The 22,088-nt window shown below is 42.4% G+C and overlaps 1 protein-coding gene across 1 annotated transcript in view; it reads left to right on the top strand.

Annotated features, from left to right (window-relative positions):
* The first annotated feature begins 5,290 nt into the window (after positions 1–5,290).
* Positions 5,291–22,088, top strand: part of jph3b (junctophilin 3b) — a 53,902-nt gene continuing 37,104 nt past the window's right edge. Inside the window, exon 1 of the mRNA XM_073472498.1 lies at positions 5,291–5,672. Within this exon, the coding sequence (XP_073328599.1) occupies positions 5,291–5,672 (382 nt within the window). The remainder of the gene's footprint in view (positions 5,673–22,088) is intronic.

The following is a 22,088-nucleotide window of genomic DNA, read 5'->3' on the forward strand; positions in this document are numbered from 1 at the left end:
TCTCTCCTCTTTCTCTTCACTCCCTCCCTCCCTGCCTCTCTCTCTCTCTACTACCAGTGTGTTTAGAGGCCTAAGCCTTAATCCCCAGCCTCACAGTGATTTTATTACTGTAATCTGTGCTGGAATTGGCTTAGCTCTCCCAGACACTGGCAGACAGAAGGACAAGGACAACAAGAGCAAAAGGGTAGCTGTAGGGAGGAGTTGAACGGGAGAATGGAGGACATGGGAAGAAGCATGAGAGAGTTCTTCGTGGTCTAGAGGAAGGATGAGAGGACAGTCAGGGAGAGATAGAGGGGACAGACAAAATGCATGGTCTGAGAGGAGTTAACCTGCAATAATAATTTTACAAATGTTGTATCACCTGGTGTTTCCATTCTGCCCACCCTGACATCTAAGCGTCAGCCAAGTGGTCCATAGTGGGACAAAAAACTCTTGAGCAAGGCACTTCAAGGATAAATCCACTGTGAATCACACAGGGGAGAAAGATTCAGCTCTAAAACCCAACCAGCACAACTAACTGGCAATTAAACAAAACCATGTGTACCAGTAGCAACAGCAGTGAACAATACAGCCAAATGAATATTTCTCATGTGTTGTCATGGCTGCATCCAAATGGAAAATGTGCTACTACTGTCTCTGCCAATACTTGAAACATATGAAATTTGAAAACAAGGTTTAGCAAAGCATCTTCACTGCATGCAAAGCAGTGGAATGCAATTTGGTGTCCATCAATGCAGCGGGAGCGCCAAGACAAAACGTCCGGCAAAAAAAAAAAAAAGAACCAAAAAAAAAAAAAGAAGTTGAACCAGGCTCAGCTTTTGCAGCAAAACAGCACATTAACCAGGAAGGTGTTGTTGGTCAAAAAACATTCCTTGCGGATTAGTATGACGTGAACAATATCTTTCTACTGTTAGGCTCACGATCATCCTGACATAAAATAAAATTGTCCCCACAGTTGCAAAATCCTGTCTGTAAGTATTACAAACCATTGTGTTTTGGCATCTGATAAGCCTTCATAAGATGTGGGCAGAAATTTTGTTTAAAACATCAAAAATGAACACCCATTATCAACAGAATATGAAGAAACAAGTGTTGACATTTTTCCAGGCTGGGACAAGCCAATTTAGCATGCTAACTGGCTTGTCCCGGCCCATCCTGTCCTTAAAATCACTTTGTACCTCAAGAGGCAATAGTGTAATAGCCTGTAGTTTCAGCTAGGAGATATAAAAGTGGTCGGTTTAGTACTTAGTCTAATAAATTAACAAAATAAACTCACAAAATGTCAAGAAGGTAAACCTTTATACACCTGTTTTCCCTTCTTAACAAAAATATACCAACACACACCGTCTGACTTCTCCTTTATCCAACTGTATCGAACCTAACTGTCTTGTTTACTCATTGTAAAACATTTAATTCACACCTGACATAAACAAAATAAAACTCATCAACAGTCTTGGTTTGTCTGAAAAACATCCTTGATTGAGCTTGTTAGATATAAAAATATTCTGGCTCTTCATGTCGGTTTAACCTGCTGCAGAAGCCCAGCTCTCTCTCAGTCCTCTCTCAGTCCTCTCCCACTTCCATGTCTCCTGTTCCCACCTGCCTGGTGTTTTTTCACCAGAGTCACAGTCCTCAGAGTCAGAGATCAGAGTCACTGTAAATCACCTCTGGACTGTATCCCCTGTCTACAAACTTACCGCTGTCTATTTCAGACACTGTGTTCAGCACCAGTCTGCTGTTCAGCCATGTTTAATTGGGGGCTGCTGAGCCCTCCTAAGCTGAGCTCCATTGCAGTGACTACCAGATGATCTGAGATCCAGGCAAACTTTATTCAGCAAATAGGGCCACTTAGCTGCATGGCTAACGAAGCTAGCTAACGGCATCTGTATAGTAGACTATCAATCCATATTATAGTACCATCCAAATTATAACTTTCACCTGTCACTCAAACTGGACTTTGTAGATCATGTTTCATTGTCTCAATAGTACCTTAAACAACACACAGACCCCTGTGCTGTGCTGTGGTACGGTATCCACTTCTCTTGGTACATCCATAGCTTGCCCATTTGTACAGACATTTGTCAATTTGTCAAAAGTCAGTGTCAACCATAAATGACGCTCAATGATAAATGAATGAATGAAAAAATAAAAAATGCACACGCTCTCAGCTCTGCTTTTCTTCAGTGTTGCATTTAATAAACAGTTTCAACAGTAAATGTCTTCATATAGAGTAAGAGTTTCAATAGTGAGCCATGCAATACCAGTTTTCTGGCTGATGTGAAGATTTGCTCCTCAGCCCTTCAACTGTGAAGGAAAAGCTCCTCATGGGCACCAATAACAGACCACATACTGACGGACCATAATAGTGTAAATTAAAAAATCTGTATCAGAGTCAGTGTTGCAATCAGTCAATCATTTGAAAGACTTAAAAAAAATCTGATGTCTTAGCCTCAAAACAAGGTGCTATAAGTAAATAAAATCCATTTCACACTTAAGTGTGGTTTTCCTTCAAGTATCATAATTCTGGTAGTATCCATATCAGCTAATCAATAGGAAGTCTTTGTGCTGTTTCTTTCTGTTTCTTCCTCAGAGAATATCCACTGCATACAGACCATCATTAACAACCTTGTTTTCCCACATATACCTCTTTTTCCTCCGTGCTATATTGAAAAGATAACTTCAGCATTAAGTATCGTTTGGGTAACTGACACCTTTATTTAGATGAATCTCAGATTTTTTTTAATGTACACTCACAGACAAGTAAAAATATTTAATTAATTTCTCATTTACTAGGATTAAAGCCTCTGGACACGTCGTCGTCGTTATGGCTAACTTCCTGTCCTGTTCCCTGTAGCTACTTACTCCTGAACAAAAACAGGGGGAATGAGTGGCGTATCTCTCTCTCTCTCTCTCTCTCTCTCTCTCTCTCTCTCCCTGATCTGCTTATACTCTTTGTATCTGTGGATGCACGCTTGCAAAATGCAGAACATTAATAGTTGATACAACAGCCTTACAGCTGCCAGATGACATGTTTTGGCAAATTTTTGCTGGCAAACAAGTTCAACCTTGTTAATTTACATGTACAACCAAAAATACAAAGCTGGTTGAAAAGTTCCTGTTTAACACTGTGGCTGCGTGGGTTAGGTGTAGGACTCACACAGAAGACTGGGGTTTTATGCCATTTGGAAAATGTTATAACACTCTATAACCCACATACTTTATGTTAAAAAAAAACATGGTTTCGATTAAAATATACCTTATCACAATGTTAAAAATGCATGTTTGAAAAGATAACTTCTCCCATGTGTGTATTTTTCCAGTCTTTTCCCCGAGTCCCTATGCTTTGACATTACAAAAACGTTTTGGGCAGTTGTAATGATGTTCCTGGTGCCCCAGAAACAACAATAACACGACAATATCAGATCATGCAGTGGTATCAGTCTTCTAATCTGAATCTCAGCAAGAAGCAAATAGGCGCATTTCACAAAATGTTGAGCTATTCCTTTAACATTCAGCTGTCTGCCAGCTGGACATATGTATCACTACCACTGCAGTCATCTTTAGACGCTCGGATCAAGCCAACCAGCTGAGACTGAGACAAGATGCGGTAAGAGAAGACAAAGGGTGAGAGAATGATAAAAAGCTACAGGTGATGGAGGGAGAGAGACGCTTGTGTCTGTGCAGAGTGTGTGTCTCTTTAAGAGCTGGAGTGTGCTATTGAGCAGAGGAGGGGGGGGATTGGTTGGCAGCATTGGAACAGTCCTCTCTAATGAGCAGATTTTCTGAGAGAGAGAGAGAGAGGCACACACACACACACACACACACACACACACACATACACACACACACACACACACAGATCAGGAGAGAGAGAGGGAGAGAGAGAGAGAGATACTGAGATCCAGCCTTAGGAGGAGAAGAGATTGTAAGACCAAGACAGCAGGCAGGAAGGCAGGCTGTGCGTCAGCCGGCGCTCCATAGGGAAACATGGAGACGAGCAGGAGATGCTGAAGAGGACGCAACACACCAGAACAGGATCATATAGATGGATGTTATTTCATCAAGCAGGCAACCTGAAGGCAACCCACGCAGAAGATAAACCACTTATGGACGCAGTGGATTAAAGACCTACAGACAGACTGAGAGAGAGAGGGAGAGGGGGAAGAGAGGAGGAGAAATTAATGAATTCACTTGTTTATTTTCGTTGTGTGTGTGTGCGCACTTGCTGTCAGAAAGAGTGTGTGTGTGCCTGCATATACTGTGTGCCTGCATAAGGCAGGAGACTGCATTGCTGCTCTCCAGCAAGACAGGACAGACAAAAAAAAGAAGGCAGCCAAGCAGATTATCTTATGTTTCCCCATTTTTCTGTCTCTCCCTCTCTCTATGCATGTGTGTGTCGCCTCGCTGTGTGACCAGGCACGGTGTGTGTATATGTGTGTGAAGGCTGGGACTAAGAAGAGGATGCTGAAGCCTGAAGTGAGCTACAGAGTCTGACTTTAAATGGTCTTCTTTTTGTCTGATCATCAAGAGTGGGCTCGAAGAAAAAACAATCTCTGCAGAGGAGAGTCTTCTTCTCAACATGTCACAGCTCCAGTTGGGTGCTGATCAGGGAGCCTGAGGGTGGCTTCTATGCTGGAGGCTTGGAGGTTTGAAGGGCTGCCACCGGGGAGACTTCTCGGCTCTACACCCCAGAGAGGTGAAAGCATCATCAGGTAGGAGGCGAGTGAACGCGGGGGCCTGAGCGGAAAGCAGGAAAGGAGTAGGAGGAAGAGTTGTGTGTGTCGTAGACTGTGTAGGCAGGCCGATGGCAGGACCGGTGGAGCTGCCTGATGCTTTAAACTCTTTTCGCTGAGAGAGGATAATGGCAGCTCTGGGCCCACTCTCCTCCTCTCTCACCTGTGTTTGCCACAGAGAAGCTGGAAAGTGCTAACCAATGCTACAAAGAGCCCACCAAGAGGATGGTGTGAACAGCCTCACCCTTTCCCACCACGCCGGGAGACCCCAGACACCCCTGTGAGGGGCCAAGTCTTGTTCTTCGCCTTGTTTCTTCTTCCTCTTCTCCAAACCAGCTGAAAAAAGGGGGTGGTGTTGTCTGAATTCTGTTGGGGTTCTCTCCCTCTCCCTCCCACTCTCTCCTCATCCTCACCCCTGACCTCACCGACCTCCACGCTCAGCTCCATGGACTGGTTCTAGCACCAACCTGTCCTTATTTTTCCTCCCTTCGTTTTATTTTTCTTTTCTTTTTCTTTTTGTTGAGGCTTCAGGGGAATTGCCAAGACCTGTTTCATGCATGTCCACTGGCGGCAGGTTCAACTTTGACGATGGGGGGTCATACTGCGGAGGGTGGGAGGAGGGCAAGGCGCACGGCCACGGGATCTGTACCGGACCCAAGGGCCAGGGCGAGTACTGTGGGTCCTGGGCCCATGGCTTCGAGCTGCTGGGTGTCTACACTTGGCCTAGCGGAAACACCTACCAGGGCACCTGGGCCCAGGGCAAGAGACATGGCGTGGGCGTCGAGAATAAAGGCCGGTGGGTGTACAAAGGCGAGTGGACGCACGGCTTTAAGGGACGCTACGGCCTGCGGGAGAGCACAGGGACGAGCGGGAAGTACGAGGGGACGTGGAACAACGGGCTCCAGGACGGATACGGAACAGAAACGTACTCAGATGGAGGTAAGAGGGGGAGGAGAGACACACGGGCAGATGCATTGTGGGTGTTTTGGTGGTCGGTTCGAGTGCGTTACGTGAGAATGTGTGAACCAAACTGTGCCTGTTATGGAGCGATATTTGAGAGTGACTGACAACTGTCCTGTGTGAAAAGGACTTATTACTGGACAATTAGTGACAGGCCAATAACAGCTTCACATGTGACAGATGTGCATTAGGAGGAGTTTGTCTGAAAGTCTTCTCGGGTCATCGTTTCTTCTGCTGTGCCTTGCAGAGGCGAGGGGTTACATCAGGACAGGCTTTGAACATGATTCTAAATTTCCACTCTAATTTTCTACATCTGACTCTGCCTTTCTCCTCATCTTTTCTTTCCTCCCAACCTTCACCCCTCTTTTCAGCTACATTAGGACACACTGTGTATTTGGAGTCCTTCAATTGAGGCCATGCAGTCTTAAGGGATATGTAAAAGGTTGGAGGGACAGAGGAGGACAGCAGCTCCAGAGTAACAAGTGCCAAGAAAACAAAGTGTTTTAGAAAGCAGATTACAATGTCACTGTAGTCATTTAACAGAAAGGGTCGAGACATAAAATCCATGTCGTTACATATACCATGCCAGTTTAATCACTCCTGTAATTAATCTATACACAGCACAGAACAAAAGATTCACACTTCAGTGTGGCAGCTAATGTTCAAACATTTTTTCACTCCAAATGAGATGTAATTAGCCGTGGTTTTAGTTATTCTGTCTAGACAAAACAACAGTGTTCAGACATTAGTGGCTCTGTGAGGCTAAATGTAAAAGTCAGCATGATAAAATGCTCACAATGACAGTGCTAACATGCTGATTCTCAGCTGGTTACCACCATTTTAGTTTAACATATTAGCATGCTAATATTCACAAATTAGCAGCACACACACAAAGAAGGCTATTATGTCATTGGTTTTGCAGATATTTGGTCATAAAATGTTGAAGATGGTGCTATATTAAAGGGGATACAAGTTACTACAATAGACCCTTTCCACAGCAGACGTGTTGACTTGTCAAAGCAGGACAAGTACAGGTGTAATTTCTTACATTAATGATGGCTTCATTCCATTTAGTTGAGCTAGTTCCTGGGCTCTGGTATTATGTATGCTCACTTGCTGACATGACTTACTGGTACTCTTATTAGAATGGAGCCTTGTAACATTATTGGTCACTCCTGTGCTTTTCCTGCTATGACAAGCCAAAATGTCTGCTCAGAAAGGGTGTATTAATCTTCTGTAACCAGTGACATCTATACTAGATTATGTGACATGCAACCACCAGTTGTTGAGATATTTTAGTCTGGACCAAGGTACTGTAACGGATCAACTTCCCAACCGACATTGCAATTCCTATAAAGCCGTGCTGCTAGGATGACTGTATAAAAATACAGCTTGAAACAAGTCTACTGGTGGAAATGTCCAGAAAAATCCAATTGCAATACTATTGTGACACTTGCAATACCCCAGAATAATAGTAATAATTTGACTGCAGTACAAAGCTGAAAAATTAATTATGTCACCAAAATGTATAATTGATGACATTTCTGGTTCTATTTGTACTTAAACATATTTTAAAAGTGCAATATGTAAGACTTCTAGTTGAAAACATTCAAAATTTACAAAAGGTATCAACAGAATGTGAAGAAATAACAGTTTTGACGTTGTGACGTCTACATTGTGTGTTGCAGAGATATGTACTGAAGTTAGCATGCTTAACAGCTAGCCTTGGCCCATCCAGCTCCAAGCTCCTGTGCTGGAAATATAAAGATCAACACTCCCCTGGTGCTCCGAGTTCCCAGGTGGGACTGCTAGCTGCACAGCTAACTGAGCTATTTAGCTAACAGCGGCTACAGTTAACCACAGTTAGCGGTAACTATGGTGATATGCTGCCCCTTATGTGTTTCTAGTATGAATTCAAAAGGTGGTCTGTTCAAAGTGCACATTTAAAGGACTTTAGTATGTGGAATATCTTTTGAATCAGCTGCAGATTTGTCCTGAAACTGAAATCAATACACTTTGAGCTCAGTTCAGTCACTGTTAATGAGACACACACCATATGGATTCTGGTTTAAAAATAGACACACACTTGCACACACCCAAGCATATTGTGCATGCAAAAATGCACACACATGAAATCTGGTGGTGTGACTCGAGCAACAGAGCTGACAGTAGCATACATGCAGTTAAAGCAAAGCTTTGTTGCATAACTCTACAACTAGCAGGCCGTTTTACAATGACTGGTCTGGACCACACACACACACACACACACACACACACACACACACACACACACACAGAGTCCCGAGCAGCCTGATAAAATCCTTAGACCAGACTGGTTTCAGAGGTTGCATCAGGACAAATGGGAAGAAGTCGGACTGATAGTTACCCGGACTGATAGTTACCCAGACAGATGGGACGGACGGATGGAGGGAGGGAGGCTGGGATAGATGGATGGACAGATGTACAGACTGATGGATGAATGGATCAGTTATATTATCAGCAGACAATGGGAGGATGACCGGCTGGCTAGAAGGATGGATGTATGATTATCATGATTACTATGAGAGATATGCTCTAATCAGGGGATGAGGAAGATGATTACAGAAAGAAAGGGAAAGATAAAAATGGAAAGCAAAAGAAAAAAAATTGATAAGAAAACCTCCCAGGGAGGGACGTGTTGGAGAGACACTGTAGCTCTGTGAAGTATTTGAACCCGCATACTGTAAATGCAGCACAGATTGGCCTAGTTATGAGTGTTTATCTTGCTCCAACAGTACACAGTGTCCTTATTAAAACAGCATGCATTTGTCCTTCATAAAAATCTGACGCAACAAAAATGTCCAAAAAAAAAGATTTTAATGGACAGATAACTGATCAAGCTCATAATGATAAATACTATCATAAGTATCCAAAGAGGGAATGTTTTATCTTTCTATGGCTGACAACTAACATGTCTCTTTTTAGTGATTTTCACCAGACACACTTCCTTCCCTGAATTATCCTTAAGTTTACTCTAATTTAGTCTCAGTTAGCTTCTTCAAAAGTCATGACTAACGCTGAAGAGAAAGGTTTGTGTAAAACCCTCAGGAGAAGAAGTTTCTTTAACTGCAGTCTTAGTATGTCAGGGGACTAACATACATAACAATAGCTGGTAGCTAACACTGAGGCCTTCACACAGATGGGGTAAAGATGAAAATTATAGAGGCTTAAATGGTACAGAATGGAACGCTGTAACAAATTCAAACAGCTAAACCCTTGGGTGAAGCATGGCCAGGCAAAATTTGTCTTGCCTAAGAGAAAATGCTATATTAATGAAGAGAAGTAGCCTATATTTCAGATTCAGTTTAGACGAGTTGATGAGCAACTCGGGTAAACACGCTGTCCTGATGTTTTAGCAACTAACAAACTGTTGCCTAACTTTTACAGATTCAGCAGACATGGACCAACACTAGCATTCATTTGGACTGGTGTTTTTAGCCACCTGACAAATGTAAGCTAAATGTCACTTTGTTTGCCGACAACACCTTAGAAAATCTTTCTCTCTAGCAGCTAAATAATCAGATTTCCTTACCAGCTAGTTAGTAACTTTATCCGTCTGCCAGATAATATCTGACAGCTAGCATTTAGAAGTTTTCTGTTACTTTCTGCAGATGAATGGTGAGGCTGAAAGTACACATATGTACCATTCAACTGAAACAAAGAGCTAAAAGAGGCTAAAGAGCACATTTAAGTCATTTAAGAGTTACTGTAGTGAAGTTTTTATTTGAACTGAACACTGTCATAATCTGACAGGAATATGTTGCATTTACTTTGAATTACAGTACTGACTGAGTTTTTGCTCAAACTATTTGCTCAATTTGTCCTTAATGAACAACCAAATTACAGAGAACTTGTGGTCCCAGGAGCTACTTTTCAAAGAACTAAAAGGTTCCTTTAACCTGTTATTGTCTGCTTTTCCATCAGGGTCGAAAGACCTACGAATAATAAAGATTTGGCAAATCAGTCTGCTGATGTATGAATAAGTGATGGCTTTTTTTCACGCCATTTTCCCCTTTAGACTTTACAACAAAGAAGCCTAGATGTCGGAATCAGTTCATCTATCGTACTCTTTTTCTGTAACTCCATGTTGATGAGTTGAAGCACAAAATGGTGGCTGTAATAAAATGCTGCCTGTGCTTGGCCAATCACAAATGTTCACTGCTGCTATGCCCCCCCCAACATTTCTGTACTTCTTTTAAAGTTATACCTCCAGAGCAAGGACTTTTTTGGGGGGTAACATAATGTCCCTGGAAACTAATTTCGACCCTGGTCCCTACGGTGGAAAGGCACTGAGATCCTCCAAAGGTTCTGAGTCCCTGGGGAAAATTCCTGCAGTGGAAACGTGGCTCTAGAAATGTCAGAAAAACTCACTTGTCAGTCTTTTGTTGACTTAATGGATCTTCCTTGTGTACTTGAATTTGACGTTGCTCCAGACCAAAGTGTTCCTGCTAAATAAAGCATGAAGGTGGACATTTATTATGCATACTGTAAACGTCAACACATATTAAGATTATTTGATTGAAATCAAAATGTCAAAGTTGTGATACATGATGCTAATGACTTTGGCACCCTGAAATCAACTCTAGCATGGGAAGTGGTCATCTGAAAAGGCCAAACACAGGTTACTCTCAGGAGAAAGCTGACAGTCTATCTTTACAACCTCAGGGCTCTGTCATGTCCAAAGCAATAAGAGTCAGCAGCCAAATCATTCAAAGATGCTCTGCTGCCTACACACTTTTGGAACACGCAGCGCACTTAAGAGCCAGCTACTTTTCCCACAGTCAGGTCAAGGCTGCCTGCCAGTCCCACTCTCACCTCTCACCATCTACACCTGATGCCACATTTCTAGGAAACACTCCTCCTCTATCTTATCACTGCTGCTTGGCTTCTGGTTCCTCTCCTACGTTTGCCAACATTTCTCTCTCCTCTCCTCCCACCTCTCTCTATCCTCCCTCGCTCCACTGCATTTCCTCAGAGCCGCTCTGTACAGTAGGGTTTCCATAGCAACGCTCGCCGACATGCAGCAGGTCAGCGTGTCACGAGGGACTCAGTGTTCCTTGCTGCCATTGGCCGCCCAGCCGGCTCTACCGTGCTCTGATTGGCTGGTTTGGTCTTCCGGGCTAATGGTGTTTACTGAGATGAAGAGCTAAGCTGACTGATTACCGACCACACACACGGAGGAAGAGAGAGGGAGTGAAGTAGAAAAATGAGAAGACAGCTTCAGTAATCATTTTAGTGAGAAATGAAGTGAGTCACAAAGCGAGAGATTACAACTGTCACTGTGTACAACAGTGGTAACAACTGAAGATTACATCGGCAGTGGCTGTTGTGTCTGACAAGCTGATATGCCACACACGGGGCCGAACACACAGAAACTCTCAAAACCATCCCTTATTTCACACTGTATTAAACAATAAGTGTGACAGCATTCATATAAAGGCACATCCAATCACAGACGCTCCATTAAACGGGGCTCGTAACAGCTCAGCAGCATCCTGGAACCTCTCTCCTGTCCCCCAGCTGTTGGCAAATACACTACAACAACATTATAATTGTCCTACATTAACATATCTTGCTAGCTTTGCTAAAGGCTGCTATCAGTGCAGTAATTATTCCAGCTCTGACCATGTTATGTAAGCTGACATAGTAAATTCACTTCTCATGTTTGAATATACCCAGCAACTACATCAATTAATATCTACACTCAAACATGATAGGTGGCCTGAATGAATCCAAAAACCTGCTTCTTTGGGTCATGTGCTGTCACAGTAAGACTCTGGAAGCTCCACGACTGAATTTGACAGAATATATTTGCAGCCAATTTGAGCGTGTGGGAGGAAACTCTTCAGCTAACAGCCACACTCTGTTTTCTATCATCCTGTTACTAAGACGTGTTTCTCTGGAACACCCAGCCGTGCCTGTAGAATAGTTATGTTTAGATTGGAAATACTGAGGACAATTTTTAAAGCAGCTTTAAAGTCCCAATGAAACAGTTAGTGGAGTGCTATTTTCTTAAGCATGGATACGTGTTTCCTGTAAAAAACAGGCAGCAGCCAATAGCGCAGACTGTACGTTGAGCCCCACCCCAACCCCTAACTGCAGAGTAGCCGACGCTGCCTCTGCATGGACTGGCAGCTCCCAGTGAACACGGCTGACTGGGAAGGAATAACACAGCCTCCGAGAAGATGAAGGCTAGAGAATACTAAGGTGGTTCTCTTGCCAGGGTTGGTTCCTGGCAACCTGCGGCAGAGTCAGCAAGGACCGCTTACCAAGCTCACGGCAGCTAACTACTTTTAGCAGCAGTTAGCGCTCACTTTAGCAGCAAAAACGGTATCTGTCAACAAGGATACTCCATAAATCACCTCAGTACTGTAACTGGCCTCCTCGGAGGCAACGTACGGCCCCGGTCCAGAGGTATTCATTGAGAAGCTGCTGGTTATCAGTATGTTATATTTGTTAGCAGTTACTTTAGCAACAATTAAAGCTATCTGTCCAGCGGTGTAAAGAACAGAACATATTTTTTTCCATAAAATGTGAGTCAGTTTCACCTAAATCACTGAATAAAGATATAAAGTTGTGATTTTGTATAGGGAGGTCCGGTCATGAGAAAATCACTCCTCTAGCGACATTCTTCTTTTTATACATCCGTGGCAGCGACATATAACAGTAATTTATATATGCCCCCGAGTGCAAGATGAGTCGTCAACATTTCGATTTTCCAGGAAGTTACACATTCTAAAATACCATTAAAAATACCTTCAAAACAGCTTTTTTGTCACTATTGATCCTGATTCTTGAGCAAGAAATGTGTGAATAAAACACTTAAACAGCAATTTTGACTTGATGGGAACTTTAAAGACACTCAAAACTGTCCATCACAATTGTGCCATATTGGTGACCTTCAAGACAAAATCATTTTAGATAAGACCAAGACAAACGAGGTCAGAGTCTCAGAAAACAGCAAAAGACCATGTTCCAAGTCCCTCTTTCAGCAGGTATGAGCACTGCTGAAGAGTCCTCAACATGACAGTAGGTCCCTGTGGTCCTGGGACGAGGGTCACCAGCAAGAGTTATCCAGACATCCTCTCTTTGCTTTGGTTTCTAGCTAGCTTCACACGTTTACCATCTTTCTGTTGTCTGCATTTACATCCCATTACCAACTGTTTGTCGGCCATCTTGCCGAGGTGACCAACCAATCCCTGTTATCGTTTCATGTCTCTGCTCCATAAAGTAGGACTGATTTGATACTAGCGTTAAACACCCTAATCCTGGTTTGCAATTACTGTTGTTTATTGTCATTTTAATGCTGTTCAACGGATGGATTTTTGCTTTTTTGCTTTGCCAACTATTGCCAATATTGCAGTATCTGATCTGCTCACTTGTCAATGACACTGCTGAGGTTTGTTCAGTTTTCCACCTCTTTCTGTCTTTCATCTGTCAATGCACCTTCACTGATGTGATGTGAATGTTAAAAGTGTTAACATTGATGATCTTGGTCTTTCTTCTGTGGTTTTACGGCAAGGTCAACCTTAAAGGGTGGTGCAACCGTGCTCATCTTCTAATGCATCTCTTGAGAAGTTTGAGACAGTAAATCCAAGTCATCTGCAAAGCACAGGTTGTCCAGCACAGGATGTCTTTGATTGTTGTCAGTTGCTGGCAAGAATAAAAAAAGGGGACAGCACTCATCCTTGACAGGATGCAGGTCATTGCCTCATACATGTTACCTCATAATGTTGACAAATTTGACTGACAGATCACAAATAGAGGAAAAATAGGTTTTCCTTGTCTATGCCATCAAATACTCCTTAATTAAATAGATGGATTTATTGCTGTATTCCATCTTTCCTCAGTCACAATACAGAGTTGTATTTGGTCAGTACGGTACAGCTCTGTGTGCTGCTCCTGTTTGAATGCTGATCAGTTCCTTCATACTGTTCAGCATGATCCTGTTAAGCACTTCGCCTGGTATAGATAGGAGTGTGATCCCTCTGTAGTTTGCATGGTTGCTGAGGTTGACCTGTTTTGCTATCTTGATCGAAAAGTGAGAGTAGAGTGTCTCCATCAGGGTGTTAAAGTAGGGATGTGGTCTCAGGTCCTGCTGCCTTTCCAGATTTCTTCTTTGTTTGGTTTATTACCTCTAATGTCCTTCCTTGTCAGTTCTTCTCATTCCTCACTTTCACTGGCTTTTCACTGGTCTTTCTGGCTTTTCCCCCCCTTCCTGTTTTTTTTTAAAGATGAGCGTAATTGCCTCGGTAACTCGACGTGAACGAAATAAAACTCAATGCAGTCTTGATTTGTCTTTCCACAATCGCCTCTGGTTTGGCTGAAAAAAATCTTTCAATAACAGAGTAAGATGTGAAAATATTCGGCCTCTACACACCTTTTTAGCCCACTGCTGATATCCAGCTCCGTCTTGCTTTGAGCTGTCCATCTGCCATTTCTTGTTGTCCCCAGTCACAGTCCTGGTCAGATCCTCTGTGTCCCGCTGTGTTCAGGGAATCTGAGCTCAGTTGAGCACTGTCGCCTGTGGTGACTCCCCCTGTGAACCCAGGTCTTGGTCCAGGCAAACTCCCGTCAGCTAAAAGTGCCACTAAGCTGCACGGCTAAATGAGCTAACTTGCTAATGGCAGCTAGTTATAACACTCAAAAATAGCTACAGCAAAGTGTATAGTGAGCAGCAGTTAGAGGGTATGCTGCCACTTATTTTTGTTGAGCTACCTTCGTCAGGCGGTCCTATCTTACATTTGACACTTTTAAAGGTAAAATGTGGAGTTTTTGAGTCCTAGCTGCAATATCGTGCAGTATTTTTGTAAGCAGGCCCACCATTTCTTTGATATATGTAACACACGTGACTGTCAGCAGTTTCACACGATTCCAGTGTTGATTAGCTACATGCAAAAAAATGTAGAAATTTGCTAACAAAAGGCAGGAAAGAAGATAGCCAGCAAATGTGGATGTAAACAATGCAGGGTACGTTTAAATCCATCCTCAGTATTTAGTGTTACTCTTTCTCCCAGTAGATACAGTATGTCTTTTCTTTAATTGTCTTGATTCATGCTTTTTTTTTTAAGGTTGCTTTCCATCCTGTACACACAGAAAAAGGCACAACTGAACACAACCTATATGTACTTAGAAAAAGTAATTTGTGTTAACAAATAATGCTGAACTTTAGTGGGAGGCCTACTGCACGATGAGATCTCAACACAAAAACCATCGGTTACAAAATGTCTGTTGACGTTGTGTGGACATTTTTCAATGGTCAGGGACATGGTGTACTACCGTGTTATCATGAATCTTTTCCATGAATTTTTTGAGCAGATAAATAATCCTCAAATGGGAATCTGAAAGACTCAGACAGAAAAAGGGGCCTAGGCAAAATCTCTTAAACGGATAACGGTCCCACACAGTGATTTACACAGGCAGAGGTTTAGCTTTGAACTGAACTTCTCTTGCTTTTAGTGTTCAGTGATTTGACCATGGCCTGCTGTGTTTCTGTCTGTTATCCTGCCTGTCTGTATGGCCTGATGGCTGTCAGTTATGTCGTCTACATTAGACTTCAGTTTACCTTTTTTCTGTCTCTCCTTTTGCCTGATACGTGTTGCTTTCCTACACTGCCTATGTGTCTGAGTCACCAGATCTTAGGGTTTCTTTGTCTTTTCGTCCTCTCTGTCGCTGGGGTTTCTTACACTATAGCAAGCTGAGCATCACTTTTCATAGCAAGAGATGCAAAATAGAAATCTGCTTCAGGGAAACACACTCACATGTGTAGTGCACTAGATTTACTTGTTTCTCAAAAACGCATTGCACACTATCCCCACACATCAGTTCAGTAAGAAAGAGACACATAACCATAAATGGTGGAGTCAAGGAAAATCCACCTCCTCAGCATTTGTTCGTGGCTTTTTTGATTTACCACAGATGGGCTGCAATTGTGTAGTGAAGAAACTATTCAGAAGTGCCAAAGCATTGGCTTTATTTTTTTTCATTCAGGGTCATCACTAATACGCTCTTCCTCTACTACCAACAACAACCCCACGGCAGGCTTTAGCTTATGTAATGGGAGTGGTTTGATGTTTGTAGTGAGGATTAGCAGTGCCTCTCTGAAACATGCAAACTCTAAATGTCCATCTTGGAAGTCTGCCCTGGACCATTGCTAGTAGTACAATTCTGAGCGGACATACTAATGAGGGAGTTTGCCCTTGAAGCACTTGGGATGGCATGGTGCTGCAACTTCTCTAAAAGTCTTAATGATTAGGGACTGTGAAAATTAATAGCAGAGGAGGGTCAGAAAATGGGGAGGGTTGTGGATTTTTATTCATTTTTTTGCTGAGGGTAGTCTCACTTTTTTGGGAGAGTAGGTGAGGGTCTCTTAATTAGTTTTTCACCCCAGTCTTACATTTTCTTTAACTTTTGCCTTTCAGATGAATTATAAATGATTTTCTCATCAACATGTTGGTTATAGGGTAAAGTACATCATCTAGTACATCAAGATTCTTCACGCTTCGCCTCTCTGGCTGTGTTGTCTCTGCATGGTACAGCTCACCTCGACTTGCTTTTGGTACTAGGTACCTCTCTCTATTTTCCACTGCAGATGTTACCCCCTTAATGAACAGGGATGTCTTTGCTGATTGTCATAGCAATGGCAAAAAAATACTGTGGCCTAATCTTCAATGCCACCAAAAACACGCAGCATCAGTAGTGGATATCGTTTCCTTCTGAGATCTTTTCATCAGCAACTGATCAGAGGAACATCTGCAGTCCGTCTGTTGACCCATTACCCCTTTTCAAACAAGGCGTTCAGGTGCTAGTTCGGAGCCAGTGCCTTCTCTAGAACCAGTTATTTGAGTTTCAACAGCCAAAGAACTGGCTCTTAGCCAGGAATACTGGTTTCAGAGTGGCACCAACACTTTTCTGGTTTAGAACAAAGAACCACTCACGTTAGGGCTGGGGGGTGGGGTTATCGTGACCGAGGACCAACTTAAACCGCTTATGACCGCCATTTTTAAAAAAACAGAGCTCTTTTAGCATGTTCTGACTTATCCATGGGAGAATAAATTAAAGAATTTAACTATTTTCACTAATCAAAGCAACAGTGGTCTGAAGACCTGCCATATTTGGATGTCGGTGTAGGCACACAAAGCCAGGAGCAACACCTGTAAAGTCATTGTAGTCTGCCATAGTTGTGAACATATTCATTTAGGTTTGCAGGTTGAATGAACTCTGAATCAGCACTAGCACCCGTCCAGAACCAGGATTTGGTTAGCTTTGGTGGAAAGGGGGAGCATGGTGTACTTTTGTGGGTAGGCATTTTTCCAAATCTGGGCTGAGTGAATAAAAACATTGTGGTTGCAAATTGCAGTCAGTGTGCAAGATGTCCATTTTGCCCCAGTGATGATTCTCTTTGACCGTAAGTGGATTGCTGTGTTTTCAGTCCACTGTTTAGTATCAGTTCACCTGGCTTGGAACCACAACTGAAGTGATACCAAAACAAGTGCCAGGTGCTATCCGGATCTTTTCGCAATGGAAAACCAAAAGTAAAATAGAATGGTTCCAAGCCAGTTGAGTGAAGTCGAGCCATATCAGTTGAAATGCAGTATTTTAGTTATCAATGGTGAATTGTTGTTCTGGTGTTGTTTAATTGTTTTGAGTTATTGGGGGAATGATAGTTGTAGATTTTTTCCTTACTCATGGTGGGTGAAAATTAAACAATTGAACTTCTGTTAAAAAGTGAAACATGACGTTCAGCCCCCTCACACAGCAATCATTTTCATACAGTCCTTTATTGTTATCATTGTTCATAATCTGATTATTGTTGTTGCAATTACACATTTCTTAGCAGCTGTAACTGAAGAATTATAATCGCCACAGCTGAAACCTCTGCTGGCACAAACGGTCTGAGCAGACTGTGTGAGAAACTTGACCTTGTGTTGTCTAATCTCCCTCTCCCTCCCCATTCCTCTCACATACACGAACACAGACAGTGCTCCGACATGCAAGTGCTGACATGGTGAAACAAAACATTAATAATTCATACAAATAACCAATTTCAACTCCGGCACAGGCCTCTCTTTCTTACTGCTGTGCTTCACAATCCAATATTTTGAGGTTTAAAGAAGCCAGTGAGGCTACTATGCAATAATATAGATGCATATGAACTACGGACTTTGACTCCTCTGGAGCGAGTGGCTGAATTTCAAACCGTTGTCATCAGAAAGTATGACTAGTGGTCTAGTTTTTGAAAGACAGAAAAAAGTACAGTTCAAACAAGAGTTTGACAGATTTCGACAAGTGTCTCCTTCTGCCGTATCCTTAGAGTGAAATACAGACCCTGAGAGACAGATGGGTTTTAACCTAGAAATAGAGAACAGACGTGTGCATTTGTTAAAGAGACAATTATGAATTCAGCCTGGGGGTTGGCGCGTGATCAAATCGCTGTGCCCCTGTGATGTTTCCGCAGCTTTGATCTCTGTGCGTTAACTCTTTCTTTGTGGCTGCCCCGGCCCTGGGTTACAGGCCCATATGATTTCAGAGCGCTTCCTGTTGGCCTGCAGGCAAAATCAGTGAAATCGTTTTGGCATGCGAGTTGTGAAGCGGATTCTCCTCACAACTGTAGGCCTGGGGTGGAGGCCTTTACATATCCAGAGGTCTATTTTTTTCAAAACAGCTGTGAAGGGTTCATATTGAAAATGATGAGTGGTGGATAACCTAATCTGCTGTTGCTGCAGGTAAAGCATTCGGCCTTTTTCGTTCAAAAGACGCAGCTGTAGTGAAAAAACTGGACTGTGTGACTGGATGAGTTTCCATTTAAACTGTAAATAAGTGATTTTGGAGGAATATTCCCACCAACAGTCTGCTGTCAGACTGTATATTTCAGCACCATGGAGAGCGACAGGCTCATTGGAACAGCAGCCCAGTGCCCCACTGAATATTTGATTTACTCAGGCAATACTGATTGAGGGTTGTATATGCCTCCTAGAAATCACAAAAAAGCAAAAACCCACACACTATTTTGTGTATTTCTACAGTTCTGCAAAAAACAAAACAAAACAAAAAACATTGTGAAGGATTTTGTGAAAGAGGTGGTGACTTGACGTTTTGAGGCTATAGTTTGTGCTGCTGTTGAATTGTATTGTGTTATACTGAAGGTTCGTCAACAATTTACATACGTCTCAATTTTACACATTAAAGTGTGTTTACAGGTTTTGAGGAGTACTGCTGTGAAAAAGTAGTATAAAGCCTTTTGTGGCTCCAGAGGAAGCTGCATGTAATCTGATAAGTTGCCTCCAGTGATGTCACTCAGTCAAATTGCATTGTGGGTAGATTTTGAAAAGCAGTCAGCTGGTTGCGTTGCATTCCTATATCACTGTTGAACTCATTATGGACATTTTACAAACAAATGATCCAAGTTGATACAGCAGAACAAGTGATATCACATTTTTTATTACACACAAAACCTGGTGCCTATATTACCCACAATGCAATTTAGCCACTGAGTGACATCACTGGAGGCAATTTATCAGATTACATGCAGCCTCCTCTGGAGCCACAAAAGACTTTACACTACTTTTTTCACATATGTGATAGTATTTTCCAAAACCCTTTTGTGTTAGTTACCCTTTATTGGTGTGGACAAAACGTTAGAAGCACTGTGTGTGTTTTACGGCCACTAAGGTAGCTATAACACTTTGTAGTTTGAAACTGCATAACATTTTGAATTTATTTCCTTGATTGCTACTCAATACATTTATTGGAATGTGAAGTGTTAAAAGGTAGCTTTGTTCAATTTCCATACTACAATACACACTAACTCTGTACAATATATACTGGATACTGACTGACAGTATGCTGTTTTTGCAATTGGTATATAAGAAATCTTCATACATTCAGCTTTATAGTAACAGGAAAAAATTACATTTCAGTCCGGCAGTCAGTTAGCTTAGCATAGCATCACTTAAAGACTGGAAACAAGGGGCTATAGCTAGCCTGGCTCTGCGCCTGTAAAGCTTATTAATTAAACTGCTGTATCATGTTTGTTTATCAGTATTTAATCCAAAGTGTATAAATGCAGTTTTATGTGGGTGATGTGCCTGACTATTTCTTTGCCAGGACGACAAGGACTCTGGTTGCCTAGCAACCTCACGATGACGACAGTCTTGAGCAAATAGTGCCACAAACTCCCTGTTAAACGGATATGGGTTAAATAAGGAGGTATAACAAGTTAATTAATGAGCTTAAGAGCTGCTGGTAGGTGGATCGGTGTCATATGAAAAGATACCAGGGCTATCTGTTTCCCCCTGTTTGCAATATGTATGCTAAGCTAAGCTAAACAGCTACTAGCACATTAGGGACATGACATGAGAATTGTATTGATCTTTTCATCTCACTCTCGGCAAAACGCTGAACTATTCCTTATAAATCCCATTGCCAGTTGAATGTAACAAAGTGGTTACTTTTAGTTTGCTTGAAGTTTTTGTGGAGCTGTTTCATCGCCACTCATAGTTCAGTTTTGGTTTAAGCAGTTTCATTTTCAGTTTAGCTGCCCCTCCGTTTCATTTCACTGGGTTTTTGTACACGTAATGTTTTGTTTTCAATTTCTGTTCTATTTTGTCACGTTTCCAGTGTGAACACAGTACATACTCAAAACCTACTTAGAATTTGTATGCTGTATGAATTTGGGACACATGTATTGTTTTGGTCGTACTGCTATCAGTCAGCGTCATTATAAACTTTAGCTTCAGTAATCTTTCTACCAGATGTGTGACCTGCAGCAGACAGAGCCTTTTTTCCTTTGTCTGGTTCTACCTCTTTCTGCACTGTCAGCAGAAACACAGGGGACGCTGTCTGTCTCTGCATACTCAGGACTGTCTCTGTCTCACTCCCCTGCTCAAACATGCTGCTGGCCTTTTAATAAAATGGTAATCTTATCACGCTGTTGCACGGGTGTTTGTGTGTGTGTGTGTGTGTGTGTGCGCGTTCTTTGATCTGTCTGTCATATGGTCGTACAGCTGTGTACTGACACGATTACAAAGGCCCAGCCAGATGTGCTGTCCAGCTGTCTATGACACAGACTGTGTTTGTTTGTTTGTATGTGTGTGTGTGTGTGTGTGTGTGGTTGAGGGGTAAGAGACAGCATATCGTCCTAATGACGAGGGCAGGTTCAGAAAGAGGCTTTTCAACAGCACTGTGGATGTGCTTGTTGTGTCTGTGTGAGCGTGTTTGAGGGTGTCTTAGATCGTAAGCAGGGATACAATTGGCTTATAACATCGGCTTCATTGAGCACTTCCCACTTCACTGACACTTGAGCCCACAAGGGAAATGTTTGTGTGTGTTTGCGATGGAGATGGAGAACGTTGCAGTCCTTATATGGTCATGTAGTTTGGTTAGAGCGAGTGCGTTTGCTACAGAATGAATCAGAGTGCTGTTACATCAGAGGTACGGGCAGGCGGGATGGATCACTTGCACTCCTATTGGAACACACACTTCCGTTTTAGCAGGCTGGTTTGAGTGTGTATGTGTGTGTGTGTGTGTGAGAGAGAGAGAGAAATGACGGAAGCAAACACACACACACAAACACACACAGATGCCCTACTTTTCAGCATCATGGGGATGTAAGGACTATTATGCAGCAGTATGTGCGGGTGCTAGTGCAGAGGCATGGTGTGAATGAATGGGAATTGATGGACAGACAACAGGAGGCCACTCCCATCAGTACGGTACTACTCCTTAACATAAACCTAACTCAAATGATTTCATCCACTATAAACACAAAACAGCATAAAATGCTGTGGAAACATTATGATGCCGAATTAAAGAGGGAATAAATTCACACACTGTATGATTAATTCATGTCCAGGACTATATAATGTGGCAAAATAGAAAAAGAGCAAACAAGTACAGGTCATATTGAGCCTTTCATGCAGCCATGGGCGGATTTAACTATTCAGGGGGCAAAATTTTTGGTGGAGCCACCATCAACCCCCCCAAAACACACATTTAGGGCTCAGTCACAAATACGCAAAATTAACAGTTGCAAATTTGTCTCCTGTTCACGTCCATCTTGTGCAAGCGAACTGGCAAATAGAACATTTGGATCCAGTGGGGAAGTGAATTCATAACTTGGCTTAGCAAGGAGGCCAACATTGCTGAACTTTCACCGGAGAGGTCACAGCCACAACCGATAGCAAAGACAAAGCAAATTTGTGTGGTTGAATCCTCAAAAAAAAAAAAAAATTAATAAATAATTGTCCAATCACTGCGTAGTAGGGCTTAGGCGGGATTTAAAATTGGATCGTCATCTTTACTAGCAATAGAGCTACCCTCCTAGCTAGCCCCGTTCACAGATTTATAACAGAACTA

The sequence above is a fragment of the Pagrus major genome, chromosome 8 (genome assembly GCF_040436345.1).
Source record: "Pagrus major chromosome 8, Pma_NU_1.0".
NCBI classification, from domain to species: domain Eukaryota; kingdom Metazoa; phylum Chordata; class Actinopteri; order Spariformes; family Sparidae; genus Pagrus; species Pagrus major.